Source organism: Myotis nattereri, assembly GCF_964212035.1.
Source record: "Myotis nattereri genome assembly, chromosome: 2".
Taxonomy (NCBI): domain Eukaryota; kingdom Metazoa; phylum Chordata; class Mammalia; order Chiroptera; family Vespertilionidae; genus Myotis; species Myotis nattereri.
This window is the reverse complement of record NC_138076.1, coordinates 139298939-139325085: the sequence shown is the minus strand read 5'-3', so window position 1 is coordinate 139325085 and position 26147 is coordinate 139298939. Positions and strand designations below refer to the sequence as shown.

Below are 26147 nucleotides of genomic sequence, written 5' to 3'. Positions count from 1 at the left end.
AGAGGGGAAAGTCATCAAATGACCAAACACTGCAAAAGAGCAAAAAGGTTACTATGGGAAAAGCATTATAATTACACACATTTTTATCCTGTGAGAGTAGTTATAAATATAAAAAATTTGGAACATGAATGTGAAGAGCAGCAGGCCCAGGGACAGAAAACCTGAAGGGAGCAAAAGCTTAAAGAAAAAATCAGTGCCAGAAATCATAAATTGAACAACTGGTTGGTCTCAAGCCCACCTTTCAGATCTGTAGACTAAAAATGTAAACAGATGCAGCTACTACATCTCAAGTTTTTGTGTTTTTTTTTAATTTAGGTTCTTTTTTTTAATATATTTTATTGATTTTTTACAGAGAGGAAGGGAGAGAGATAGAGAGTTAGAAACATCGATGAGAGAGAAACATCGATCAGCTGCCTCCTACACATCCCCCACTGGGAATGTGCCCACAACCCAGGTACATGCCCTTGACCGGAATCGAACCTGGGACCTTTCAGTCCGCAGGCCGACGCTCTATCCACTGAGCCAAACCGGTTTCGGCTACATCTCAAGTTTTAATGCCTTGTGGTAACTCTGCCCAACTCCTGCTGTTCTAGCACCAAAAGACTGAAAAACAATTCTGATGCTTGTTGGGATGAATATTAAACAAATACACATATACACACAAATGTGCACAAACACATATATGCACACTCATACACACTAAACACACATATATGTATGCACACACACACCATACATGTGTCTATATGGATACACATGCATTACATATATACACATATACATACATAATTATACACACACACACACACACACACACACACACCATTGTCAATAGCACAAATGTGAGCACTCAAGATTTGAAAACAGAACAAAGCTGTGTGGGAAAATATTCCTAGAAAATGAGATCTTTAAATCTGCCTGTTCATGTTCGAGTGGCAGGTTTCATCTAGAAAGTCAAGATTAGAGGGAACTCTTCCCAATCATGATCCAGACTGATCTGTGCCTCCAAAACGCATGCTGTGCCTGCCCACACTCTCCCAGCCACCTCACTTGGTGACACTAAATCCCCAAGGGGCAAGGCCTCCGGCAAATGTTCAGAAGCAGGAGTGACTGGTTTGCACAGGGGAGGGGTTTGGGGATGTGATAACCACCACCCCCCACATGCCCTCGGAGAACTGCCTCTCTCAGACTTGCCACTTGTACAGCTCCACTGACATGCGAGTACGTCTCAGCCACTAAAATTGAGTGTCACTCTGTAATCAAATCGATCCTCAAACCGACCCTTCGGACAGCCAAAGTGACAGGGCAGAGAGGCCAGGGGTTGGGGTCAGCAGATCCGGGTGGGAAGAGTAGACCAATCACTGAGGAGAACTGTGACCTCTAGAGCATGACCTCTGCATCGGTGCCTCAGTTCCCAGGGAGAGACAGTGCCAGTTTTAGGAGTGAAAGTCCCAGGAAGGGCCTCTGTCCCGGGCAAACCGAGGCAGGTGATCATCTGTGAAGACACGGGAAGAGGCTGCAAAGATTAGAGAGTGCAGAGTAGTGTCTGGTACATGCTATTTCTTCAATATACATTTGTTTTTGTGTTTGTCTTTTAAATCAGCAGCCCTTGTGGAATTTGAATTTTCAGTGGTCATGAAAGGTAGACATTTTATCAAAGAAGGATGGGCCCTGGCTGGTGTGGCTCAGTTAGTTGGAGCATCGTCTGATGCACTGGAAGATCGTGAGTTTGATTCCCAGTCAGGGTACCCAAATTTCAGGTTCGATGCAACTGATCCATGTATCTCTCTCACATCAATGTTTCTCTCTCTTTCCCTGCCCATTGAACAGCCAAGGGCATGAGGAAAGGGAAGGCAAGTAGAGATCTGAGTTAAGAGAAAGGTTTGAAAAGCGTTGAGGCCACCCATGTCATTTCCTCTCACTGCAGTTCTGCTAAGACCCAAGGCAGACCTGGCACCGTGGAGCATGATCTCCGGCCACTGCAGAGTCCCAAGGATGATGGAGCTGGGCTTAAAATGGCAACACCAGTTGAGAAGAAGTACCCAGACTCACGTGAGGGCTTTTACATGTTGATGAGCCAGTGCTGCAAACCTGGACCCTGGCTGCCGCCCCTGAGGACCAATACCAAAGCCCACCCTTCAAGTAGTCCCCACTGACTTTTATGGCAGCTGGGTTGCTATTGTGGTGGACAGGGCTAATGCTGGAAGGTTCTATGACATTTTTTCAACTTATAAAAAACCCACATGCGAGGCTGTAAGAAGTTTGTGGGAAACCTTATTTTACTAATAAGCATGGAATTCATCACCCTGTCTTCTCTCCCGAGACGACAGCATGCATTATGCTGCAGGACCCAGAATTCTGTCAGCCAGAATAGTCGGTGTTTTTTTCTCCCTTCAGCTTCTTATTCTAGTGATTTCACAAAGACCATCATTTTCTAAGGGGTGTCACAGAGACAATAACAGGTTCCTGAAATTATTCAACCCAACCCTTCAAAGGATACATTCTATTATTTAACCTGTTTCAGAATCCTAGGTGCTCGGACAATGAATATATATCATATGGGAGAAACCCCACGAATCTAGATAGTTGTCCGAGTCCAGAGCTGTCAAATGTGTTTCCTGTGAAGTGTAAAGCAGCAGGAACCTTTATGTTGCCGTGTGCCAAAAATAAAACACGTTAATAATAGCTATAGCATCTAATTAGATTGCAGAGACTCAACATCGCAGATGCCTTCTCACAGGAGAAGTGGAAAGTAAAAAAAAAAAAAAAATCAAGTCAGGCTTACTGTCCAATATCTCTCTGTCTCTGCATATAAATGACTTTTCAAATTAAAAGCACACCCGCAGAATATTGTTGGAATTTGTCACCAGTGACTTATGCTAAGATTTTCAGGTAGGTCTACTAAATAAAACTTACTTATTTTAAATGCTCTAACTGGATCTAACCTCCAAAGATTCTTGTCTCCCCTTTTCTTAGGCTCCTGCTATCACTAGCCATGCAGCAACCCCAACTTAACACCCTGAGGACATCTTTAATTCTCCCCTCAATCCACTGCCAACTTGCCATAATGCAGGTTAATAGTTATTCCCCATTTACCATCTCATCCTTGCAATGTCTTGTCTGGATTATAAAATTACCTTTAGCTTCTCTCTTGTCTAGACTCTTCTCCAGATTTTGGTCTGAGTTGCTTGGTGTTTCCAAGCTCTGGTTTATAATCCAGTGAAGAGCAGAAAGAACACAGCTGTGGTGGACTCTGTCCTTGAGGGCAGGACTGTGCTGCCTTGGTTGTTTCTCCCCTGGATCCAGCACAGTGCATAGCACTCTCCCAGCATTTACTTACTAATTCAGGGAGAGCTGGCTTTGAGGCGTAGGCCCAAAGGTTACCAACTGTATGATTTAGGACAAGTTATTTCATCTCTCTGAACGTGTTACCACCCATACAACAGTGGAGTAACATTTTCTTTGAAGATGTCCTTTAAGATTTAATGAAATCCTAATGTAAAACGCCAAGACTAAATCTGGCTCACAGAAAGAACCCAGTAAATGCAGGCACCCCATGAATTATCCTCCATTTTCCAGAAATGAAAATTAAATTGTCCTATAGCATGCAAAGCACTTCCTTAAAGAGGCAGATCCAATTCTGTGTTTTATATTTATCTGCAATATATAAGCAACACCATGCTTTTGATTTTACCACCTATCTTCATGTTTCCATTATTTTTTTTATATTTTTTTAAATTGATTTTTACAGAGAGGAAGGGAGAGGGATAGAGAGTTAGAAACATCGATGAGAGAGAAACATAGATCAGCTGCCTCCTGCACACTCCCCACTGGGTATGTGCCCACAACCAAGGTACATGCCCTTGACTGGATTCGAACCCAGGACCCTTGAGTCTGCAGACCGACGCTCTATCCAATGAGCCAAACCGGTTAGGGCCCATTATTTTTTATTTGTTGTGGGGTTTTTTTAATCCTGGAGAGAGAAAGGTGGGGGGAGAGAGAGAGAGAGAGAGAGAGAGAGAGAGAGAGAGAGAGAGAAATAGATTGGTTGTCTCCCCTAAACACCCCAAACAGGATTGAACCCACAACCTAAGTATGTGCCCTGAATGGGAATTTAACCTGCAACCTTTGTGGCATATGGAAGATGCTCCAATGAACTGAGCCACTGGGCCGGAGCCATAATTTCTCAGTTTTATTCCCTTAGCCTAGAAGATCCTTTCTCCATTCTCTTTTCTTAGTAAACCTCCCTCATCACTCAAGGTCCATTCCAAATAACACATATTCTCGCTTATGTCATTTTCCTGCCCAAAATAAAGTGCTAATACCTTACAATGGCCTACAAAGACCTTCACTCTCTACTCCCAACCTGCCTTTCCAACTTCATTTTCTAAGACTTTCTTATTTATATTCAAAATCACACTAGAGTTTTTTGTTGTTGTTGTTTTTCAGTATTGTACATGCCTGGTCATTCCTGCCAGAATTTTGTATCACTAGTTCCCTCTCACAAAGTCCTCAGGTGAAAGAGGCTCAACTTTACCATTCAAGTTAGGGAGACACAAATTAAAACCAGAATGGGATAAAAATGAGTCACTTACTTTTAAAAAAATGGTAATGCATTGCCAAGGATTTGGTGAGATGAATATTATCATACAATATGGAAATATAAATTGGAGGTCAATTTGGCAGTATCTGCTAAAAGAATTTATGCCCATATCCTCTTAACCTGGCTTACCACATACCAGTATTCACCCCCGAAAACAGTTATTCATACACATAAAGATTTTCATTGAAGCAGTGTTCACAATAACAAAAACCAATTGGGTAACAAGCTAAATATCTATCAATAGGAGAATGTTTAAATTAACTATGGTATCCACATACTATGGAATACTATACAGCAGATTGCAAAACCCAAGTACTGACAAGGCTCAATATCCAAGATGTACTTCTAACTAAGAAAGCAAGTCACAGAGTAAGTATATGAAAATATTGGGGTATTTGTTTTACAACTGACTTAAAATAATAATGATAATAACAACATTCCTCGAGTATCTCCTGTCAGGTACTCTCTCATCTGCTTTAAATTTATCAGAATAGTTACTCTCCCTAACAACCTGGTGGGGGATGTGATGTTATCATTCCAGTTTTGTAGATGAGGAAACCGAGGCACAGAAAGTTTCAATGGGCACACCATTAACGGGTAAAAATTCTGTTTCCAAGCCTGGCCTTTTAACCACTGTGGTACCATAAGTTTATCTCTATAAAGTAATAAATAAGTAATCAAATAACTGTATGTTTGTGTGCTAGTGTGTGTGTGCACTTGAGTGCAAGGAAAAAATGTTTGGATGAAAGCACACCATCCGAGCAATTCTTCATGGGGGAGAGGAAGGAACTGGGGCGGAGGGAAGGAGAGGTGAGTGGTTAAAGGGACTTTTCAATCTGATTTCAGTCCTTTCACAAGGAATTATTTACAAATCTCCTAAGCACACAGTCACATATTTCTTGTATAATTTGTTTTAATACATTAGTGCAGCATCATCATGAGGAAAATGAAAATGAGAGGAAAAGCCATCCTAGAACAAACTGGAGGAGGTGAAGCAAAGGGTAATTTTCTTTAAAAAGTGCTTTGAGACACAGCTTTGAAGTGATTTGAGCAAAAATCAACGGTAACTGTAACTGCCTGAGTAATTTAGGTGAAATGAAGGGATTTTTAGCTGCATTACCTAAATTATGAATGTAGAAATGTGGTCTGCAGGTTCTTCAAAGCCCCAATGATAAGGGATTGCCACTGAAATTCTGCTGAAACAACCAGGATGGAATGCTTTTTCTCTTGCTATCCTTCATGTGTTGAAATCTGACTTTCTTTTTTCTGTTTCTCCTCGGTTGTTTATATCTGTGCTAGCATTTCAGTGATATGGCCTGGTAGATCATTCATGCTTAAGTGTGAGTGCTATAAATCCAGGCTTTCAGGGAATCGTGTCCGACTGAGAAATGGGGAGAAAGAATTATGAAATACTGCATGTTTAAATTTTTGCTTTTCATCTAATGGCTCCTAAGATGAAAAGCTGCCGTGACTTTGAGCTTGATTGATGTGAAATCCCAGAGAGAGTTACAAATCAGTCAACCTAGCAATGTTTTTGAAAATGAAATGAGTTGGCTTTATATTTCTCCTTTGCTATGGTTATTATTGACCCTCTCCTTCCTTTCCCCCAAATAAGTGTGCTGTAACAAACAAAGAAACAGCTATTCCCCACATAATGAGATCTGTTCCCTCACGGAGATATAACATTGGTTGCCTTGCCTCTAATTCTGGCCCTTTCTAAACCACTCTTCACATTGCAATCACAGTAATCATCCTAAAATGCAAATTGATCATGTCATTCTCCCGCTTAAAGTCCTGAGTCCCCGTCCTGCTCAGACGCAGCTCAAAGTCTTCAGCTCAATGAGCCTCATTACAAGATGGCCCCTGCTTATATTTTCAGCCTCATCTGCCGACTCTGAACTCTCCAAACAGAAGACTATGCAATTTTCTCCAGTGTCTGACTCTAATATTGTCTCCTCTTAATATGGCTTTTTCACCTGCCTCACCGCCTCCAATCACCTACCCAATACGTACCTGCCTACAAGCTTTCTCCACAGGAGGAACTGTCTCTGGCCCTTCCATACATGGGGTTGATGCCCTTTCTCTGATCTCTGAGGGAACCCCATACTTATCATCCTATCTAATAAAAGAGAAACATGGTAATTAGCATTCGTCCGCTACCCTTCCCATTGGCTAATCAGGGCGATAAGCAAATTAACTGCCAGCCAAGATGGCGGCCGGCAGCCAGGCAGCTTGAAGCTAACATGAGACTTGCTTGCTTCAGTGATGGAGGACTCCGACATTCCCTGCCTGCCTTGCTGGCCTCTGAGCTTGCAGTTTTAGAAACATTGTTACAAATATAGAAGCTAAACAAAACCCCAGAAACCTGCTTTCAGCCCACCAGGATCTCAGAGCTGGAGTTGATACAGTGTTTCAATTATAGAACCCAAACAAACCAGATACCTGCTTTCAGCAGCTGAGGCCTCAGAGCTGGAGTCAGAGCTAAAGCTGGCCCAGAATAAAAAAAAAAAAAGAAAAGAAAACAAGGAGTGTTTGGGAGCTTCAGTCGGCCTGAAAACAGCCCTCAGCCCCTCACCCAGGCTGGCCAGGCACCCCAGTGGGGACCCACACCCTGAAGGGTGTGTGACCAGCTGCAAACAGCCATCATCCCCTCATCCTGTGGGGACCCCCACCCTGATCCAGGACACCCTTCAAGGCAAACCAGCCGGCCCCCACCCATGCACCAGGCCTCTATCCTATATAGTAAAAGGGTAATATGCCTCCCAGCACCAGGATCAGTGGAGCCGAGAGGCCTCCCAGCACCGAGATCAGTGTGACAGGGGGCAGCTCCCAAACCCCCCTGATCGCCCTGCAGCTCTGTGTGTGACAGGGGGCGGGGCCACAACCTCCCTATCTGCCCTACTCTGTTTGGGACAGGGGAAGGCGCCCCAACCCCTGATCGCCCTGCAGCTCTGTGTGTGACAGGGTGTGGTGCCCCAACCCCCTGATCGGCCCTGCTGTGTGTGTGACAGGGTGCGGCACCCCCCCCGCCCCCTGCCCCCATGAGCCCTGCTCTGTGTGTGATGGGGTAGAGCCATAACCTCCCCATCGGCCCTGCCCTGAGTGTGACAGTGGCAGCGCCCCAACCCCCTGATTGGCCCTGCTCTGTGGGTGACAGGGGGCGGTGCCCCAACTCCCCTATCGGTCCTACTCTGTGAGTGACAGGGAGGAGCTCCTCAACCACCTGATAGGCCCTGCTCTGTGCATGATAGGGGGGAGCTCTCCAACCCCCTGATCGGCCCTGCTCTGTGCGTGACAGGGTATGGAGCCCCAGCACACCTGATGGGCCCTGCTCTGTGCATGACAGGGGGCAGTGCCCCAACCCCCTGATTGGCCCTGCTCTGTGCGTGACAGGGGGTGGCTCCGCAACCTCCCCATTGACCCTGCCTTGAGTGTGACAGGGGGCGGTGCCCCAACCCCCAATCAGCCCTACCCTGAGTGTGATTGAGGTTGGCATTGCAACCTCCTGATCGGCCCTGCTCTGTGCATGACGGGGGGGGGGCGCCCCAACTCCCCAATCAGCCCTGCTCTGAGCCCGACCAGGGGCTGCACCTAGGGATTGGGCCTGCCCTCTGCCACCCGGGAGCAGGCCTAAGCCAGCAGGTCGTTATCTCCCGAGGGGTCCCAGAGTGTGAGAGGGCACAGGCCAGGCTGAGGGACCCTCCCCCCCACCCCCGAGTGCACAAATTTTTGTGTACCGGGCCTCTAGTTATTTATAAAATAACTTATGTTGTAAAGATGATCTTCTTTCTTGCCTATTTCCTCCCCAGGCCTATAAGCATGAAATCAGGGGTATTTATTTTTATTTCACTAGAGACTAAATGCCGGGCCCAATAATATTTTGCAAAATGAGTGAATAAATAAATATCTAAGTATTATGGGTTGGTTAATGTTTGTTCAACAAATCTGTGACTTAACTATGTTGTAACTTCTCTGAGGAAACAATGATTTCTTGTTTAAACCAATGACTGATGCCCTAATAATTGAATTAGCAGCAATTATCACAGCACTTATTTAGTACTCATTATGTGTTAGGAACTATGTTGTATCATAAAAACAAGGTAGCCACTAACATCATCTCTTAGCAATGTGGAAACGAAGGTTTAGAGAAGTTACCAAATTACTCCTCCAACTCCATAAATGACAAAGAATTAGTGTGTGAGAATTAAATGGTCCAGTGCACTTAGAATGCTTAGCAAATGCCTGGCCTGTTAGCTCTCAACGCAAGCTTTTCTGTTACTTTTGTTATCAATTTTGTCACTACATTTGGGGGACTGCCTGCTTTATTTCTAAACCTAGTGTGTGAAGATTTAAAAATACAATTTTAATGTAATTTAAGTAGAAAATATACTTTTAAAAGTTGCAATTTTTTAATTAGCAAAAACTTTAAAAATTAAAAGAGAGGTACTACCACTTAACTCATGTCTAGCTTCCTTGTTGCTGCTCCAATCTGCCAGAGCTTTTCCATCTAAGGACTTTGACTCCTTCCTCTGGGTGGAATGTTCTTCCTTAAGGGAGAGACTCAGGTGGCTCACCCCTTTACCTGCTTTAATCCACTCCTCAAATATCACCTTCTCACTTAGGCTACTCTGCTCAGGTACTTCCTTTCATACCCTGGCACTTCCAGTCCTCCTTACACTCTACTGATTTCTCTCTCCTTCTCTCTCTCTCTCTCTGCACAGCTAATCTATAAAAGCAGATAATCATGAGGAGATCTAGGTCGAGTAATCCAACAAGGGTAGTTCAGGTTACAAGTCTGACTCAAGTCCCTGTATTCCTACAAATAATTACAAGTGCATCGCAGGAATTATAACGATTCTATTTGATTTGTTTTATTCACAGGGTAATCAAACATGCCTACTAAAAGTTGCACATAATTAAATGCTTGATGATTTTCTTTAAAAAATAAACACATTTATTAAAGACCACACAGGTTTAAAGTGATTGGGCTTCTTTGTGGAGCACTTAAAATAAATATGTGTAAAATTATATTTAATACAACCAGAGGAAGTCATATTGCTAACAGCTGCCCATGTCAATACCATAAAATAATTGATGTGTGATATGATAACTAGCATCATACAGGTTTGCATCATCCCTACTACCAATTAATAAAATAGGACCCATGTGAAAAGCTGTGCAATGGGTTCTTTTGGTAATTATATCTGTCTAAATTGCTATAGCATGGGCAGTGATATTTAAAGTTGCTCCTTCTACTACTTAACAGTGACTGGCAATGTAATACGGATCATTTAATATAATCTATAAAAACTTTAAACAGATCATGGACACAAAAATAAAGAGAATTTCAGGATGAACAACTGTCCCCCACCTTCCTGGTGGCCAACCTCATTTCAGACCCATTTGTAAAACTCAGAGAACTCTCAGTTCCCTGTGGCCTCTGGTTACAGACCCTAAGTGGTCAAACAGAAACTCTGCCTTCTATGCTGAGGCAGAAGAGAAAAGTGGTGAGGCCTTAGCACATTTCTGTTTATGACACTGGTAAAATATTTCTACAAATCACCCAAAGCTAAAGCTAGGGCAAATTATGAGTAATGCAGCCAACTCTATTTATGAATAACTTAACTTGATGTTTCTAGGAGAGTTAGCTAAAACTAAGCCCTTTTAATGAACTGTTTTTTGTTTAAACTGTCCCTTCCTCAGTGCCAGGCACATGGCACATTGTTAATTACTTCTTTGGCAGTCTGATTAATGCCTGTAAGGTGAAATTCTTAAAACGCTGTTTGCCTGCAGAGAAAGATTCAATAGTGGTGAGCTGGCAATCTCTTTGCCTTTGTCATCCCTGGTAATTAAGGTCAACTACAGGGCTCTTCTCCACAGACCCCTCAATTCACGGACAAGCCTTGGATGAAGTCTTTTCCAGAAAGGTCCACCTGTGGATTCCCTACATGCTGATTCGGTAAATCCAGTCTATTCACACACACACACACACACACACACACACACACACACACACACACCATGTAATGTATAATATATACAATTCAGATTTTAAAAGTGCAACTCCTGTTTGGTTTGTATCAGTCTCCATGAAACTGGGCTAATTTAGTTTAAGGTGATGGGTCTCAAACAGGTATGATTTTTGCCCCCTGGAGGACAGTTGACAATATCTGGAGACATTTTTGATGGTCACCCCTCGAGTGAGGAGTGTCACTGGCCAGGTATACTGCTAACCGTCCTACAATGCACAGAACAGGCTCCTCAAGAAAGAATTACCCAGTTCAAAATATTAGCTGTTCCCAGGTTAAGAAACTCTGATTAAGACAAATTATTAATTTAGTGAGAAGTTTACATAGTAGAAGTTTGTTTCTTAAGTTTTCTTCTTTTAGATGCTGTCAGTTTGCTAGAACTCAGTTAATTCATTTTAAATTAACACCCATAAAACTAAGTTAAAACCTATGCCCTTATCCAAAACCAAATGAAATCGTTCTATCTTGTACACTTTCACCTGGATGACCCACAGACACCACAAACTGCTGAGTATGAAGTGCCTCACTTTCTCACCTGAACTTCCTTTTCTCCTGTATCAACAGGAGATGGGATCCACGCCAGGAACTTGGGACTGCTTTGGTAGTGCCCTTTCCTTTATCTCACATCCAATCAATCACGAGGTCTCGGTTATAACACCATTACCTCCAAAATAGTTTTCAAGTCTCTTCCTTTCTCTCCATCCTAATTCCTCTTCTTCCAGTTAAGACCTTCACCACGTCCCTCCAAAACTCCTAAGAGAATCCTAGTCAGTCTCCCCACCTTCAGATTTCCTCCACTTCTACACTCCCGCAAGCTGGCACTTGACAGAACAAAGCCATGTTCTGTTGGCCATTTCCTACCACCTGCAAATGGCAAGTCCAGGCTCCTTCTCATGGCTCAGGAGGCCCTGTCCATCCCTCCAACCTCAATACCACCACTCCTTGCTTTACTCATCAGTTACACATCATGCTGTTTCTTATATGTTAGTGCACATGTTGTCCACATTGCCTGGAGTATTTTTGCACCAACCCACTCACTCTGATATTTCCCTGGATGACTACTATTTAACCTATAAGATCCTACATATCCTCTACAAAACCAGAATGTTTTTGTGTTGTTTTCCTTTTTTTAAATTCTGAATTATCTGACAACACTGTTGGCTTTCCCCAATGGCAATAACTAGCTGGAACTGTTGAGATGGACACAATTCCCACTTGGTCATCTCCACTCTTTTGTACAATCTCCTCCTGGACACACAGTAGTCAACTTTATCCTCCTAATTCAAGGAGAGCCCTTTGCAAAACCAAATCCAGTGCAACATCATGCTTCCTTGGCTTTCAGAGGTAGCTCAGAGAGAGTCTAGAATCCTCAACTTTTCTAACATCACATTTTACTATATTTCTGAATACATAATGATGAGTGCTTATGTGGCAATGAGCTCAGAATGAAAAGGCTGAGCTGAGATGCTGGTACTGGGTGATGAACCAGGGTAGGCAAGTGCTAGGAGATCAAATCTGATGCATACCAGCTTTGCAGTGATTTAAACTCAAAAAAATAATGAAAACATATGCATATTTTACCTCTAGGAGGTAAAGTCTCTGCCTGGGTTTGTATTCAAAAGGACATTCTTAAAACTTAAGCTCCCCTATATTTACACGGTTGGTGATAATAGTCACACACCTATGAGTAGAAATATGACTTCTTTTGAGAAGAGTTTAGGTGCCACCGGAGGGATGGAATGTAATTTACATTTTAGAGTAAAGTCGACGGTGATAAAAATGACCAAGTAATGAGTCTGTGTCTATGAGAAAAAAGGGAAAACCAAGGAGGGAAGGCCTGTGGTTCAAAGGGCCATATCACGCAACTTCTTTTTTAAATTTTGATTTAGGTTTTATTTTTAAATAAGTTGTTTTTATTCATTTGTGTAGGGCATGGCTATAGGGTTAAGCCTCGGACTGACCTGTTGGCAAAGCCACAAACAAGTCTCAGCTTAGAGGACACAGCCCTGTTAGCATAATTAGGCTTGACCTTATGAAGCTCCCTAGATCTTACCTGGGTAGCTAATGGGCTGTGGGAGGTGCAGCAAGTGCTGCCAAAACAAGTGAAACTCACAAGAACATTGTCACTATGGTGACCATTACCTTGTTTACCTCTGGCTATAAAATAAAGGCTCAGTTTGCCTCTGGATCTCTTTCTGTGGCCTCAGCCAGGCACGGGAAGATCCACCTAGCCCAGGGGTGGGCAAACTTTTTGACTCGAGGGCCACAATGGGTTCTTAAACTGGACCGGAGGGCCGGAACAAAAGCATGGATGGAGTGTTTGTGTGAACTAATATAAATTCAAAGTAAACATCATGACATAAAAGGGTACGGTCTTTTTTTTTTTAGTTTTATTCATTTCAAACGGGCCGTAGTTTGCCCATGGCTGACCTAGCCAGTGATGGCGAACCTATGACACATATAGGTTTATGACACCTCTGACACGAGAACTCATTTTTTTGGTTGATTTTTCTTTGTTAGATGGCATTTAAATATATAAAATAAATATCAAAAATATAAGTCTTTGTTTTACTATGGTTGCAAATAGCAAAAAATTTCTATATGTGACATGGCACCAGAGTTAAGTTAGGGTTTTTCAAAATGCTGACATGCCGAGCTCAAAAGGTTCGCCATCACTGACCTAGACCCAGCTTATTCTCTTTGTCTGCCATTTCTTCATCCTTTCGCTGCCCTCCCTCAGGCTTTCAAACCCTTGGCTGAGCTGGCTTGGCACACATTTGAATCTTTATTATTATGTCTATGTATATATACTGTGTGTGTGAGTGTATATATATATATTCTTAAATTGCTATATTAGCCTGTATCAGTATTATACAACTTCTTAAAACTGGCCTTGCCCTCTGGCTGCACTAAGAAAGGTGAGGTTCTGCATCACAGCTGTCAAGACTCTCTCCCTGCATTTCCCACATCTGAGGTGCAGCTCCTTACAGCTGAGTTAGAGTGTGGGCATCTCACATGAGCCTCCCAGGAAGCACACTTCATTTATGACATATTATTTGAGTTCCCTTTGTATCAGTCTCTTTTTCTCTTTGAGAAAAATCAAGAATACGACGAGATCGAAATCCATTATAAATAACTGTATGCACTCAGGTTTAACTTGGTTTGCATCTCATTAGGTATACTTACGCAGCTGTGGCAAATTAACAACATTCTAACTCTGCTTTAGGTGCGTGCCGGCAGTCTATAGGCCTACGCTGAATAAATTAGAAGAATGTTACTTCTCAATCAAGTTAGGCATCAATTGAATCATAAAGCATAGCTTTTAGGCAATAGAAATTGGCTTCTCCATCAGTGGTTAAAACAGTAACTGGTAACTGGGTTTGGTAAGTTCCACAAAGCATGAATGATGCCAGAACTTGACCTAGCAAAGAATTTAGGATGATTACTGTAGTATTTACATTTCCTGCTTTTGTACATTGAGACTTTGTCACAATAGTAAATATAGAAAGACCTATCTAGGAGTGTGATAAAAAAAACTCTTTGATAATACAACACAGGAATGTGTTTTGTGAAAAGATAAGTTATTTTTGCCAATGTTATATTTATTAATTCTCTCTTTTACCCTGTTAGGAAAAATAGAACAGTTGTGGTTACATCAGTTTTGGAGATGTAAAGATGCCAAAAAATCCAAGGACTTGTAAATACCTTCTAATAAGTGGGATTCAACTGCCTCTGAGTTAAAATATTCAATGGGGGACTTTACTGTCTCCTGAAGTTAAACAGAGAGCAGAGGAAATGACTTAGTCTAAGCTGAGAATAGAAGTCTATATGCAGGTGATATTATAAGATAGGAGGAGGATATTATCTACCTTAGAGGAAAGGAATTTATATTAACAGTTAACAATAATAATAATAATTAATAACAATGAACAACCTATCTAATAAAAGAGAAACATGGTAATTGGCGTAGGACCGCTACCCTTCCCATTGGCTAATCAGCGAGATATACAAATTAACTGCCAGCTAAGATGGCGGCCGGCAGCCAGGCAGCTTGAAACTAACATGAGGCTTGCTTGCTTCAGTGACGGAGGAAACCAATGCTCCCCATCTGCTTTGCTGGCCTCTGAGCCTGCAGTTTAAGAAACATTGTAATGAATATAGAAGCTAAACAAAACCCCAGAAACCTGCTTTCAGCGAGGCCGGGATCTTAGAGCTGGAGTTATACAGTGTTTCGATTACAGAACCGAAACAAACCAGATACCTTCTTTCAGCAGCAGAGGCCTCAGAGCTGGAGCCAGAGCTAAAGCTGGCCCAGAATAAAAAAAGAAAAGAAAAAGAGGAGCAGTTGGGAGCTTCAGTTGGCCTGAAAACAGCCCTCAGCCCCTCACCCAGACTGGCCAGGCACCCCAGTGGGGACCCCCACCCTGAAGGGTGTGTGACCAGCTGCAAACAGCCATCATCCCCTCACCCAGGCTGGCCAGGCACCCCAGTAGGGACCCCCACCCTGATCCAGGACACCCTTCAGAGCAAACCACCCAGCCCCCACCCATGCACCAGGCCTCTATCCTATATAGTAAAAGGGTAATATGTCTCCCAGCACCGGGATCAGCGGAGCCAAGAGGCCTCCTGCCACCGGGATCAGCGTGACAGGGGGCAGCGCCCAAACCCCCTGATCGCCCTGCAGCTCTGTGTGTGACAGGGTGCGGCGCTCCAATCCCCGCCCCACCCCCCCCCCCCCCCACACACACACACGGGCCCTGCTCTGTGTGTGACGGGGTAGAGCTATAACCTCCCCATCGGCCCTGCCCTGAGTGTTAGAGTGGCGGGGCCCCAACCACCTGATCCGCCCTGCCCTGAGTGTGACAAGGGGCGGTGCCCCAACTCCCCTATCGGACCTACTCTGTGAGTGACAGGGGGGAGCTCCTCAACCCCCTGATCGGCCCTGCTCTGTGCATGACAGGGGGGAGCTCCCCAACCCCTTGATTGACCCTGCTCTGTGCGTGACAGGGTACGGAGCCCCAGCACACCTGATGGGCCCTGCTCTGTGCGTGACAGGGTATGGAGCCCCAGCACACCTGATGGGCCCTGCTCTGTGCGTGACAGGGTATGGAGCCCCAAACCCCCTGATGGGCCCTGCTCTGTGTGTGACAGGGGGTGGTGCCACAACCTCCCCATGGACCCTGCCTTGAGTGTGACAGGGGGAGGTGCCCTAACCCCCCTATCGGCCCTACCCTGAGTGTGACTGAGGGTGGCATCTCAACCTCCCAATCTGCCCTGCTCTGTGCATGACAGGGGGCGGCGCCCCAACTCCCCAATCGGCCCTGCTCTGAGCCTGACCAGGGGCTGCACCTAGGCATTGGGCCTGCCCTCTGCCACCCGGGAGCAGGCCTAAGCCAGCAGGTTGTTATCTCCCGAGGGGTCCCAGGCTGCGAGAGGGCACAGGCAGGGCTGAGGGACCCCCCCTCCCCCCCGAGTGCACAAATTTTTGTGCACCGGGCCTCTAGTATATTATAATTTAAATAGTACCCACCATAGTGGCAGATACTTTCACATACTTTGTCTCAATTAATCTGCAGAGTAGCACTTTGTGAAGGGTATTGTTATTTCTGCTTTATGGACAATGAAATGAGTCTCAAAAAGTAACTGATCATATTATGGTTAGAATATCTTAAATTCCTCCGAAACTATAAGAACTCAAATAAAAGCAATGTTTTATTTGAAATGTTGTAAATATTAATTGACAATAAAAAGTTTTCTAATGTCTATTGAACGTATCAATACTAATATGAAATGGCTCCTAAAGTTATTAGATGTCAGAACTTAGTGACATGGTTTAGAGTATATAAAAACACTTCAATATAGAAATAATAATAGTAATTACTAAAATAGAGAAAAATATTTTTTCATTTCTTAATGAACAGTCATAAAGGTATTAGAAATTCTTAACGTATCACCAGATTTGAGAGTTGCTGGACAACACTAAGATTCCTTTTGTATTTAAAAGAAAATAGACATTTTTGTAGCACCTATATGACTGTGGTATGACTGTGCCTCATCTGACTCCCAACCAACTCTTCAGCTATCTTATCTGACTCTCCATGCCCCGTCACTCTGTTCTTCCTTCAGCCACTCCTACAAGACAAGTCATGAACTTCCTTAGCTGGGGACCTTCTCACAAGCTCTTTCTTCTGATAATGACTGACTCTTCCTTTCCCCCAGACTCAGGTTAAACGTCACCCCTCAAAAAGGCCATTCCTAACACTGTTAATGGTAGTGCCTCTTACCCTTTTACATAACACCTTATTTTCTTCTCCCTCTTCCCCTTTAACAGTTGTCATAGCATTGAATTATATGACAGTGTTACATCCTGAGGTATAAATTTGTATTCTTCATGTATTTCCCCTCCCTCATTGCTTCCTTCAGCCCACACCTGGAACAACAACAACAACAACAAAAGGCTCAAAATTAGTTGAAAGCCTTTAGCTGTAAGGTAGAAAGAAATGTTTTCATATTTTCACCATCCAAAGACTAGACAGGGTTGGGACTGGGGGAAGGAAGATGATGAGGCTGAGGGGCTTCATTGACTATAAAGATAAAAGTACCCAAAGTTGGAGGGAAGAAGGAACTTGCATTGTCAGAACCTGGAGTAGGTGGAAATACTCAGCACATGCTATCCTTACAGTGGAAAACCATGTGCCCAGGAACTGTGGACAACTGGTCCCCCTGGACACTTGTACGCCCTCTGGATTTAGGATATAAACACATTGTAGAAGGCTGGGTTATGGCCCTCAAAGACATCAAACTTATTCCCTGGAACCGTAATTATTGCCTTCTATGGAAAAAGCGTCTTTGCGGATGTGATTAAGTTAAGGCTTTTGAGGATATTATTCGGCATTATCTTGGTGGGCCCTAAATGCAATCACAAGGGTGCCCACAAGAGGGAAGGTGAGGAACGTTTCACACAGAAGAGAAGGTAATGCTCCCGTGGAAGCAGAGATATGAGTGAGGCAGCCACAAGTCAAGGAGCACAGGCAGCCACTAGTGGCTGGAAGGAGCAAGAAAGGGAGTCCCCTCGGGAGCCTTTGGAGGGAGCACAGTCCCGCTCACCTTGGGTTTGGGTCACTCTGATTTCTGACATCTGGCCTCCGGAGCTGAGAGAGAACATTTGTTTTTTATTGTTTAAGCCCAGTTTGTGGTAATTTGTCACAACAGCCATAAGAAACTTAATACACATGAGGAGTAAAAATCCCATTACTTTGACCAATGTAGAACTGAACTGAATCACTGGGGGGGATTTCCTTTAGGGTGGGACACAGGCTGGATATTTCACCAGTTACATATACACTTATATGCATATACTTATTATTACCATCATCATTTTCCTACCTTCTACCAGGCAAAAAGTTCCAAGAGGGTTGTAACATTTTCTTTTTGTTCACCATCTATACCCAGGGCTTAGCTCAGCAGCTATCACATAATAATTGCTCTACAAATAATTGTTGAATGAACAAAAAACATTGTGAAAATAGCACAAAATGAGGAAAACACAAACAACAAATGGTAAGAAAATGATGGTAATAACTGTGAAAAAGACTGCACCAGCAACTAAATTGAGTAATCAAATATCTACTACCAGCAACCTAAATGGAGATTTAGGCCAGTCTGACCCCATGTGCGGGAATGCTCTCTAGCATCTAGAGATTTGTCCTTTTACACTGGCTAGATGTGTGTTCTTACACTGATACATTTTCAATCAATTTTATCAACACAATCTCAGGGTATTGCTCAAAGCTCAAGTTAGTCTAACAGTGTCTGAGAGCTAATCTGAGAAGTAATATACCTGGTGCTCATTCCTGCTGCTGAAATCACAGGGTGAGAATGTAGCACTTTTGGCCGGTGAGCTCTTGTTACTTGTTCTTTTAGGATAGCACAATCTCTCCCTGTTCCACTTTTTAAATGAAAAGGACTCTTGTCATGAGCCAACCCAGAATGAAGGGGACTCAATACCACCTGCTTAGTGTTGCAAAATATACTGGATTACGCTGCCTTGTTTGTGCCATTCCAAAGGTGAATGAAATAAAGCAACCTAATTGTACTTGTCTTGGCTCCTTCACAATTGTGAATGGAGTATCACATGATGCCATTCAATGAACAAAAATGTTCAACATTTACCTGAAATTCCAGTCTTCACTTCTATTTAATTATAACCCCCAAATCTCCCACTCAGATGCCAAAAAAAAAAAGGTAAAGAATCTGGAAATGACTCCTAGGCAGAGAGAGAATGTGAGGAGAATTGCGCTACTTGAGGCCTTAGCCTAGAACTGAGGTGGGTGTGCTTAACCCAGGCCTCTGGGGCAGCCCAGGGTTGAGGCTCTGCCTTCCCCCTCTTTATGCCTGCCTGTGCTCCCCTCTAAGTCAAGTAGACCTGGAGAGTGAGTGTGCATCAGGGCTACCTGGCTGTTCAGGCCACACTCTCGTTCCTGGCACAAAGTGGAGTGATGACTTAGGCAGGTATGGAACAATTCAATAGTCATGCCCTCTCCTTATTCTGAGCCATTTGGATTCGAGTAATCTCCTTTTCTCAAGATGTGACTATTTTTAAGACTAGTTCTCAACTTTTTAAAGGTCATAGCCTCTTATGAGAATTTGAGAAAAACAATAGACCTTCTCCCCACCAAAAATGCTCTTATGCAATCCCATAGAGATGAAGACACCCTGATCTTTTCTATACCATATATGAAAATACTAATTTAGCAATGACTAAGATACTTATTTACCCTTCAATTATTATGAATAAGGCCAGACTGCCAGGGTTAGAATTTCCAGCTGTCATTCAGAAGCTGTGTGACCTAGGACAAGTTACTTGGTCTCTCTCTTCCTCGGTTTCCTCATCTGTTAAATGAGAGAGCCAATAATAGCACCTACCACAAAAGATCATGATGGGGGAATCATAAATTCATTATGTAAAGTGCTTACAGTGGTACCTTGAGTTTAAAAAAAAAATGCATATGGCGCTTCCACTATATTCAGGGACTGTTCTAAGACTAAAGACAAGGCAATGAACAAAAAAATTACTGCAGGCATTTTAAAATGGAGCTTACATTTTCACAGAAATCTTACAGTATTTCAGAGCAATTTAAAAAACATGATTTGTGTTTTTCTCTTTGTTTAGATAAAAGAGAAATAAGATTTTTCACACACATTTCCTCTTGATGTGCTGTAGCTTCATAGCACTCAAATCCAGAGTTCTAAGGTTTTTTTTTTTCCATCCTCATTCCACACCTGACAGTCTTCCTGCATAAATAATTTGAGCTGTGAGTACTCACTCTTAACTTGGCATAGATATTTATAAAATGGAAAAAGGCCAGATTCCAGGAAAACAATTTATTCTGTTCCATCCCTAAATTTTTGCTCATTCATCTGTTATGCTTAAAAATCAATTAGCAACTGTGCATACACTGTATCGATGGCTTTATTTAGGATTAACTACAGAGCTGGGTGAATTTAACTGTAATTTTCCTACCATTGATGCTTGGATTTCAGATGCTAATGAAGGCCTCCTTTCTTTATGACATATTTTTAAAGTTCTTGTGATTTTATTTTATCTTTTGGTCCTCTGTTTCCTGCTTCCCACCTGCCCTTTCCCCTCAGTGCCAGTACAATATCATATGCAGGTTGATTCTTTTAGGCTTTCTCCCTTTAGAGTACTAAGTAAATAAAAAATATAATAGGTATTATACTGTAGTATATTTATACCCTTTCTATTTTCTGTTTAGGAAAAATGTCTCAGTTGTGTGCATAGAAACTAGGTGGAGCCTACTTACCTGTATAAGGAGATGTGTGAATGTGTGCGTATGTGTAGGAACATATGGCAGTATCGACAAAATCTCATCTGAAGACACAGAATCAGAGTCACAGGGTTAGAATGGACTTTGGGCCAACTGTTCTAGCTCTACACAGTGCACAAATTTTGAAATATTCTTGCCAGTGGTCTTCTAATCTCTGAATAAAACATCAAATGAAGGACACATACTATTTCATGATTCAGTCTTTCCATATTTATAGAGCTCTAAGTGTCTAAAAGCTCTGTTCTAATAAGCTGAAATCTGCCTTCCTTGTGACTTACCCACTGGTCTTGGCTCTGTCATCTGGTGCCTCACACGGTGGAGTAAGACTGAAGACAGCCATCATTCCCTTAATGTTTTCTTCTCTATCCTAAACAGCTCATGTCCTTCTTTAACATGTTCATCATATGCAGGACTGCCCATTTCTGAACTAGCTTACTGTTCTTCATAAGGAAGGAACCAGGATTGGGTAGCACAATGAGCTATGAGCTGAACAGCATGTTCAAGAGCTGGACTAATATCTCATGTCTGTGCACAATATTTGTAGTCATGGCCCCTACAATCACATTAACATGTTTTTGTTTTTCCCATCTTGCCTCATATTTTTCTTAAAATCAATGAAAATCCCCCAGGCATTTTGTCTTTTTTCCAGGTTATGATGTTTAGCCATTTCTCCTTAATTCTGCACATAGGTAGCTAATTTTCTGGGAGTAGGAGCAGGACTTCATGTAGATTCTTAATCAATTAGGCCTACTGTGCTATGCTATTGAGATTTTTTTATATCTGGACTCTATCACTAAATGTATTTACTAGTTCCACCTCAGCTGTTGCCTTTATAAAAAATCCTTTAGTCTTTTCTCAAAATTGTTGATGAAATACTTGGGCATAAAAGGGTGAACAGGAGATCATTAGGTAGCTATAAATTCTATCTGTAACATTTTCACTTCCTGTTAATGTTAAATTTTTATTGCGAATTCAGCTCTAAGTTTTTACTGAGAGTTGACTTTAGCAGCAGCCATACACAAAAGGCCTCTGCATTTTCTATAAAAATGCATTAGATGATTCAATGTCTCATTAGTAAAAGTCTCATAGGAAATTCGTTTGGAGCTCAGGGATAGTAAAAAAAAATTCTCCTAATGAAAGCTGAGCTGGTATGAGTTTCCTTCTTTTTGACTTCTAAGATGCTTTATCTTTTCAGATGTTTAAAGATCTATGGAATAATTTCTTTACTTTCTAAGTAGGGCGTTAGGAAATTTCCCGTAGGGTCTTGAAGCGGTTAAGGTTTGCGTCAGCCCTACAAATCATGCTGTTCCAGAATGTGCTCTCAGTTTAGAATGGCATGTTCTGAAATCTTCCATATTAATTTTCCCAAATGGTTCTTTATTTTAAGTGTAAATAGTAATAATTTGACCATTTGCTAATATTTTCTCTCTTTTTCTTCTTTGGCCCTTTCAATACAGAGTAAATTTTTTTCATTAAATATTTCTGTTTGACTGGAATTATTTATATTAAAAAGACTCCTGGATTGGTGTTATTAGCAAAAATATGGCAGAAGTGCATTCTCATTGGTGAAATTAGTGACTCATTATCAAGCATGCTAAATGGAACTTTGCCTTGGATTAACCACTCTTTGTGTGACTATGGAAAGCCCACTGGGCCGTGCAGTTTTGCATTGACAGAAGGAAAACTAGCTCTTGATGAACATCTGATAAAAATTAGACACTGTTAAAATGTATATAACTTACTTTTAAATATTTTAAAATAGATCATTTATAATATATGGCTTAATTATATGGAAGTGCAATATCTTAAACTCTAAATTTAGAAGCTTTTTTAAACCAATCCAAGGTGGTCAGAAAGCATTATATCAGAAAGGCAACACTTTAGAGGTTGGCTACTGTAAAAGCATTTGTTTTACCTATTTCAATGAACAAATAATGTTTTGCTTATTAGCAAAAATATGGCAGAAGTGCATTCTCTCATTGGCAAAATTAGTGGCATAAACCTTCCTACGATTTCACCAAACTTACGGAAGAGTTTGCATGAATCTATTAGGCTTTTTTTGCTAATAAATGTTTGCTAAAATATGCCTGTAAGTTTAGCAGAAGTTGGTTTAAGGCTTACTTTTAACATAATTAGCATTAGGATGATAATAGGAGGATTGCTAACGTGCTTCAACCTGCGTTAGTAACCACCCTTATCTATCAAAGATGTGTGTGACTAAATGATCACTGGACATCTCTCAATGGACATTTTGTCTTATTTTAATCTTCATCAGCACCCTTCAAGTCACTACTCCCCTTATCCATATTAGGAAATTCAAGTTTAGGGGACATTAATTTAATCATATAGATTTTGGGTGGTAGAGTCTTATGTGTCTGATTTCATTTCTCCAATCCCCTCACCCACCACCACCATTTAAAGCCTCCCACCTGGTCATTGCCAGAAATGGATGAATAATTATTAAAAGCCTACAGATGTGTTTACTGCAATTGTATGGGTTAAATAAAGACTTTTTAGCTCACCTTGACTGATAGTTAGAAGTCAACTACCTATTAAAGTGATTTCATATGTACTTATTATTGCTTTATATAATTACAGTTACTACTAATATATTTTTGGTCCCTTTTTGTACTTTTCATGTTTTAAAATCTATACTTTCTTTTTATCTACCCAATATATTCAGAGAAATTATAAATTCATACACTGAGGCACAGATTAATTACTTTGTGACATAATCACATGACCAAGCTCCCGAGTAGCCTACTAGATTTTGACTCTGAAATTATCAGTTGAAACAAGCTTTGAAAAAGTCACAGTTATCTACAGGTCAATAAAAAGCTCATCTCAAAGCATTGTTACATAGAGAAAAGTAAATGAAATGGTAATTTTAGAATTCAAATGCTGAAATGACATAAAATATTCATGGGTTGATGATTTTGAAGCACATCAGAGACCAGCAGAGTTGAATGGTTTTGGGTTCTATAAAACTACTAGTCAGGCTAAAAATAAAAAAGAAATGACACACAAGATAAGTACAGAAAAATTTTCTCCATAGTTAGCAATAAAATATTACATTTTAAAATGAATTTTATTTTAGGTAGTCTAAGCAGAAATCATCTGTCCACAAAAAAAGCACACAAATCTATTTTATTTATTAAAATCTTAAATTCTTAAGAAAAAGATCTTAGATTAATAGAAAGGTAACCATTGACATGTTCCTATTTATACTTCTGAAATGTGTACTTTTAGGTTATTTGTTTTTGATGTAGGTAGAAGTTATGGGGATAAAATTATTCATTTTAGAGTAAGCTATTTCTTTGGCAACTCATTATTACACGTGGAAGTAATGGCATCCAAAGAATATGAGGTTATGGAAAAAATGTATGTTCCTGCTTTTACTTTAAAATGTTACTTACTTTAGTTTATTCCAACTTCATGTGAAAATAAATAAATAAATAAATAAATGAAATAATAGATAATATAATCAAACATTCGGAAGCTGACATATTTTTATTATACTATTGCTGCACACTTGGCTTAAAGAATTACCTGTGCATTGCCATTTTCCATATATATTATTATGTATATGAAAATTATCCTTCCTCTTTAATTAAAATAAAATATATAGGGTGAAGAGTTTTATCTTTATTTTTTAAATGTATTTGTTTATAGTAAATTGAATAAAGAGTGCCTAGAAATTATTATGTTCTTCTAACCATTAATTCAATTAAAGTAAATATGGGAGAAATTCTACCAGTTGGGATGATCACATCTGGACAAGATGAAATGAGACATAAAAACTGTAAAATTACTGTTTTTGCTGGTTTAATATCCATCAACGCTTAGAAAGCTGATTGGACACAAAATTATGATTTGTTCCAGGGTATCAACACTAACTTCAGTAACAGCAGGGGCAGGGGGTAAGGGGAGAGAGAATGTGCTTAAGGAGAAAACTTCTGGTTATGTTATGAACATACCACTCCATTCACTGATAGCAGCTGGTCTCCTCTTTTGAGGCCTCCGTGTCTTTCGGCCACCCCTCCAGGAATGATGCGAGAGATATAAATGGGAGAATTTTGCTCCTTTCCTCCCATCACGTTAAAACCAAGGCCTTCATCAGTCTTTGGCAGTTCGACTACCCGAGGGTGGGAGTGGCCTTCACTAGCAGCAAAAGCTGCAACTGTTGCCTGAAAGACAAGATGGTAATTTGGTAGTAGAAGGAGGGAAGGAAGGCTAATCCTATGCTTTGCAGTGGGGAGGTCAGGCAACTCCTCATATTTTCATAGCATTTTTCCTGTGAAGGAAAGAGCACAAAATGGAGGGGTGTTCTTCATATAGATGCCATTTATGATTCCTTTCCCTTGGTAAAGCCAAGTTCAGCTATTTCCAGCTTTCTAGACATTATCCATAATGATAATAATTTCCCTTCTACAGACATATCTTTCCCAATTACCTCATATGGAATTCCTCCTATTCTTGCACTCAAAATAGGATTGGTCCATATGCTACCTACGTATGGCACATATACTATAATTGTTATGTATGTATGGTGACTATGGGCACCTGAAGGGCAGAGTTTGTGGCTTACACTTCTTTGTATGACACACAGTCTAAGCTGGTGCTTGCACACAAATCTTCATAAATATTTGTTCAATACACTGAGGAGCACTTATATGTATAAAGCTGGTAAATATATCTATAATTTTGCCTTAGCAAATTTGGTGTTTTTGTGTTTTTTTGGGGGATATCTAAAAAAAATAAAAGCTATAATGAAATAATAGATTCAAACAGATTATTATTTTACATCAATATTTCATACTAGAGGCTCGATGCATGAAATCTGTGCACTTGGGGGAGGGGGTCCCCTCAGCACAGCCTATGCCCTCTCGCAGTTCAGGAGCCCTCAGGGGATGTCCGACTGATGGCTTAGACCTGCAGGGAGCGGGCCTAAGCCATCAGTTGGACATCCTTAGCACTGCTACGGAGGTGATAGAGGCTCCCACCACCATCACTGCACTCAAGTGGCCAAAGAGCCGCATGTGGCTCATAAACCGCAGTTTGCTGACCACTGATCTATGGTTTTATACCTAGCTGTAAAAATATCATATAATATGGATATTATTGTATTTTAAAATTCATTACTATTAATTTTTAAAAATAAGTTGAAGGAAACAACTTACCATTAGTCCTGACAACTCATTGAAATAAAATTAAAGCAATGATGTAGTTTCTATCAAGAAAATATTCTCTGCCTGCTTATTTTCCACCTCCATTAACCTTTCTTAAGCACAGTTGATTCAAAGCCTACTATAAAGTGATTCACTCAACACTATAAAAATATTGATTTGCAACTACTGTACATTCTTTTCCACACACAGCATTATCACATCAATTCAGCATTATGCTACTGTCTGCATTTAGTGAAAGATAGTGAATGATATGGAAATAATGGCTTGTTTTCAGCTCCATGCATTTGCTCATGCAAACCTTGTCGTCATGCATAGATTTAATGGCTGACATGGATGCAATGCAGACAGCCCAGAAACAACCAGAAAATATTGTGCTATTGCAACATTATGCTGCTATCCTGCTGTTCTACATGAATAAGAAATGAGAATGGTAAAATGCTACATAATTCACTTTCCTCTTAATTAAACCATGGAGGGA

The 26147-nt window shown here is 41.2% G+C and overlaps 1 protein-coding gene across 2 annotated transcripts in view; it reads right to left on the bottom strand.

The window, feature by feature from the left end:
• The window catches only part of LIN7A (lin-7 homolog A, crumbs cell polarity complex component), a 139650-nt gene that overhangs the window by 17596 nt on the left and 95907 nt on the right, over positions 1 to 26147 (bottom strand). For both annotated transcript variants that reach the window (XM_081084177.1, XM_081084178.1), the window contains one exon: positions 24458 to 24667. In XM_081084177.1, coding sequence (XP_080940303.1) covers positions 24458 to 24667 — 210 coding nt within the window. The remainder of the gene's footprint in view (positions 1 to 24457; positions 24668 to 26147) is intronic.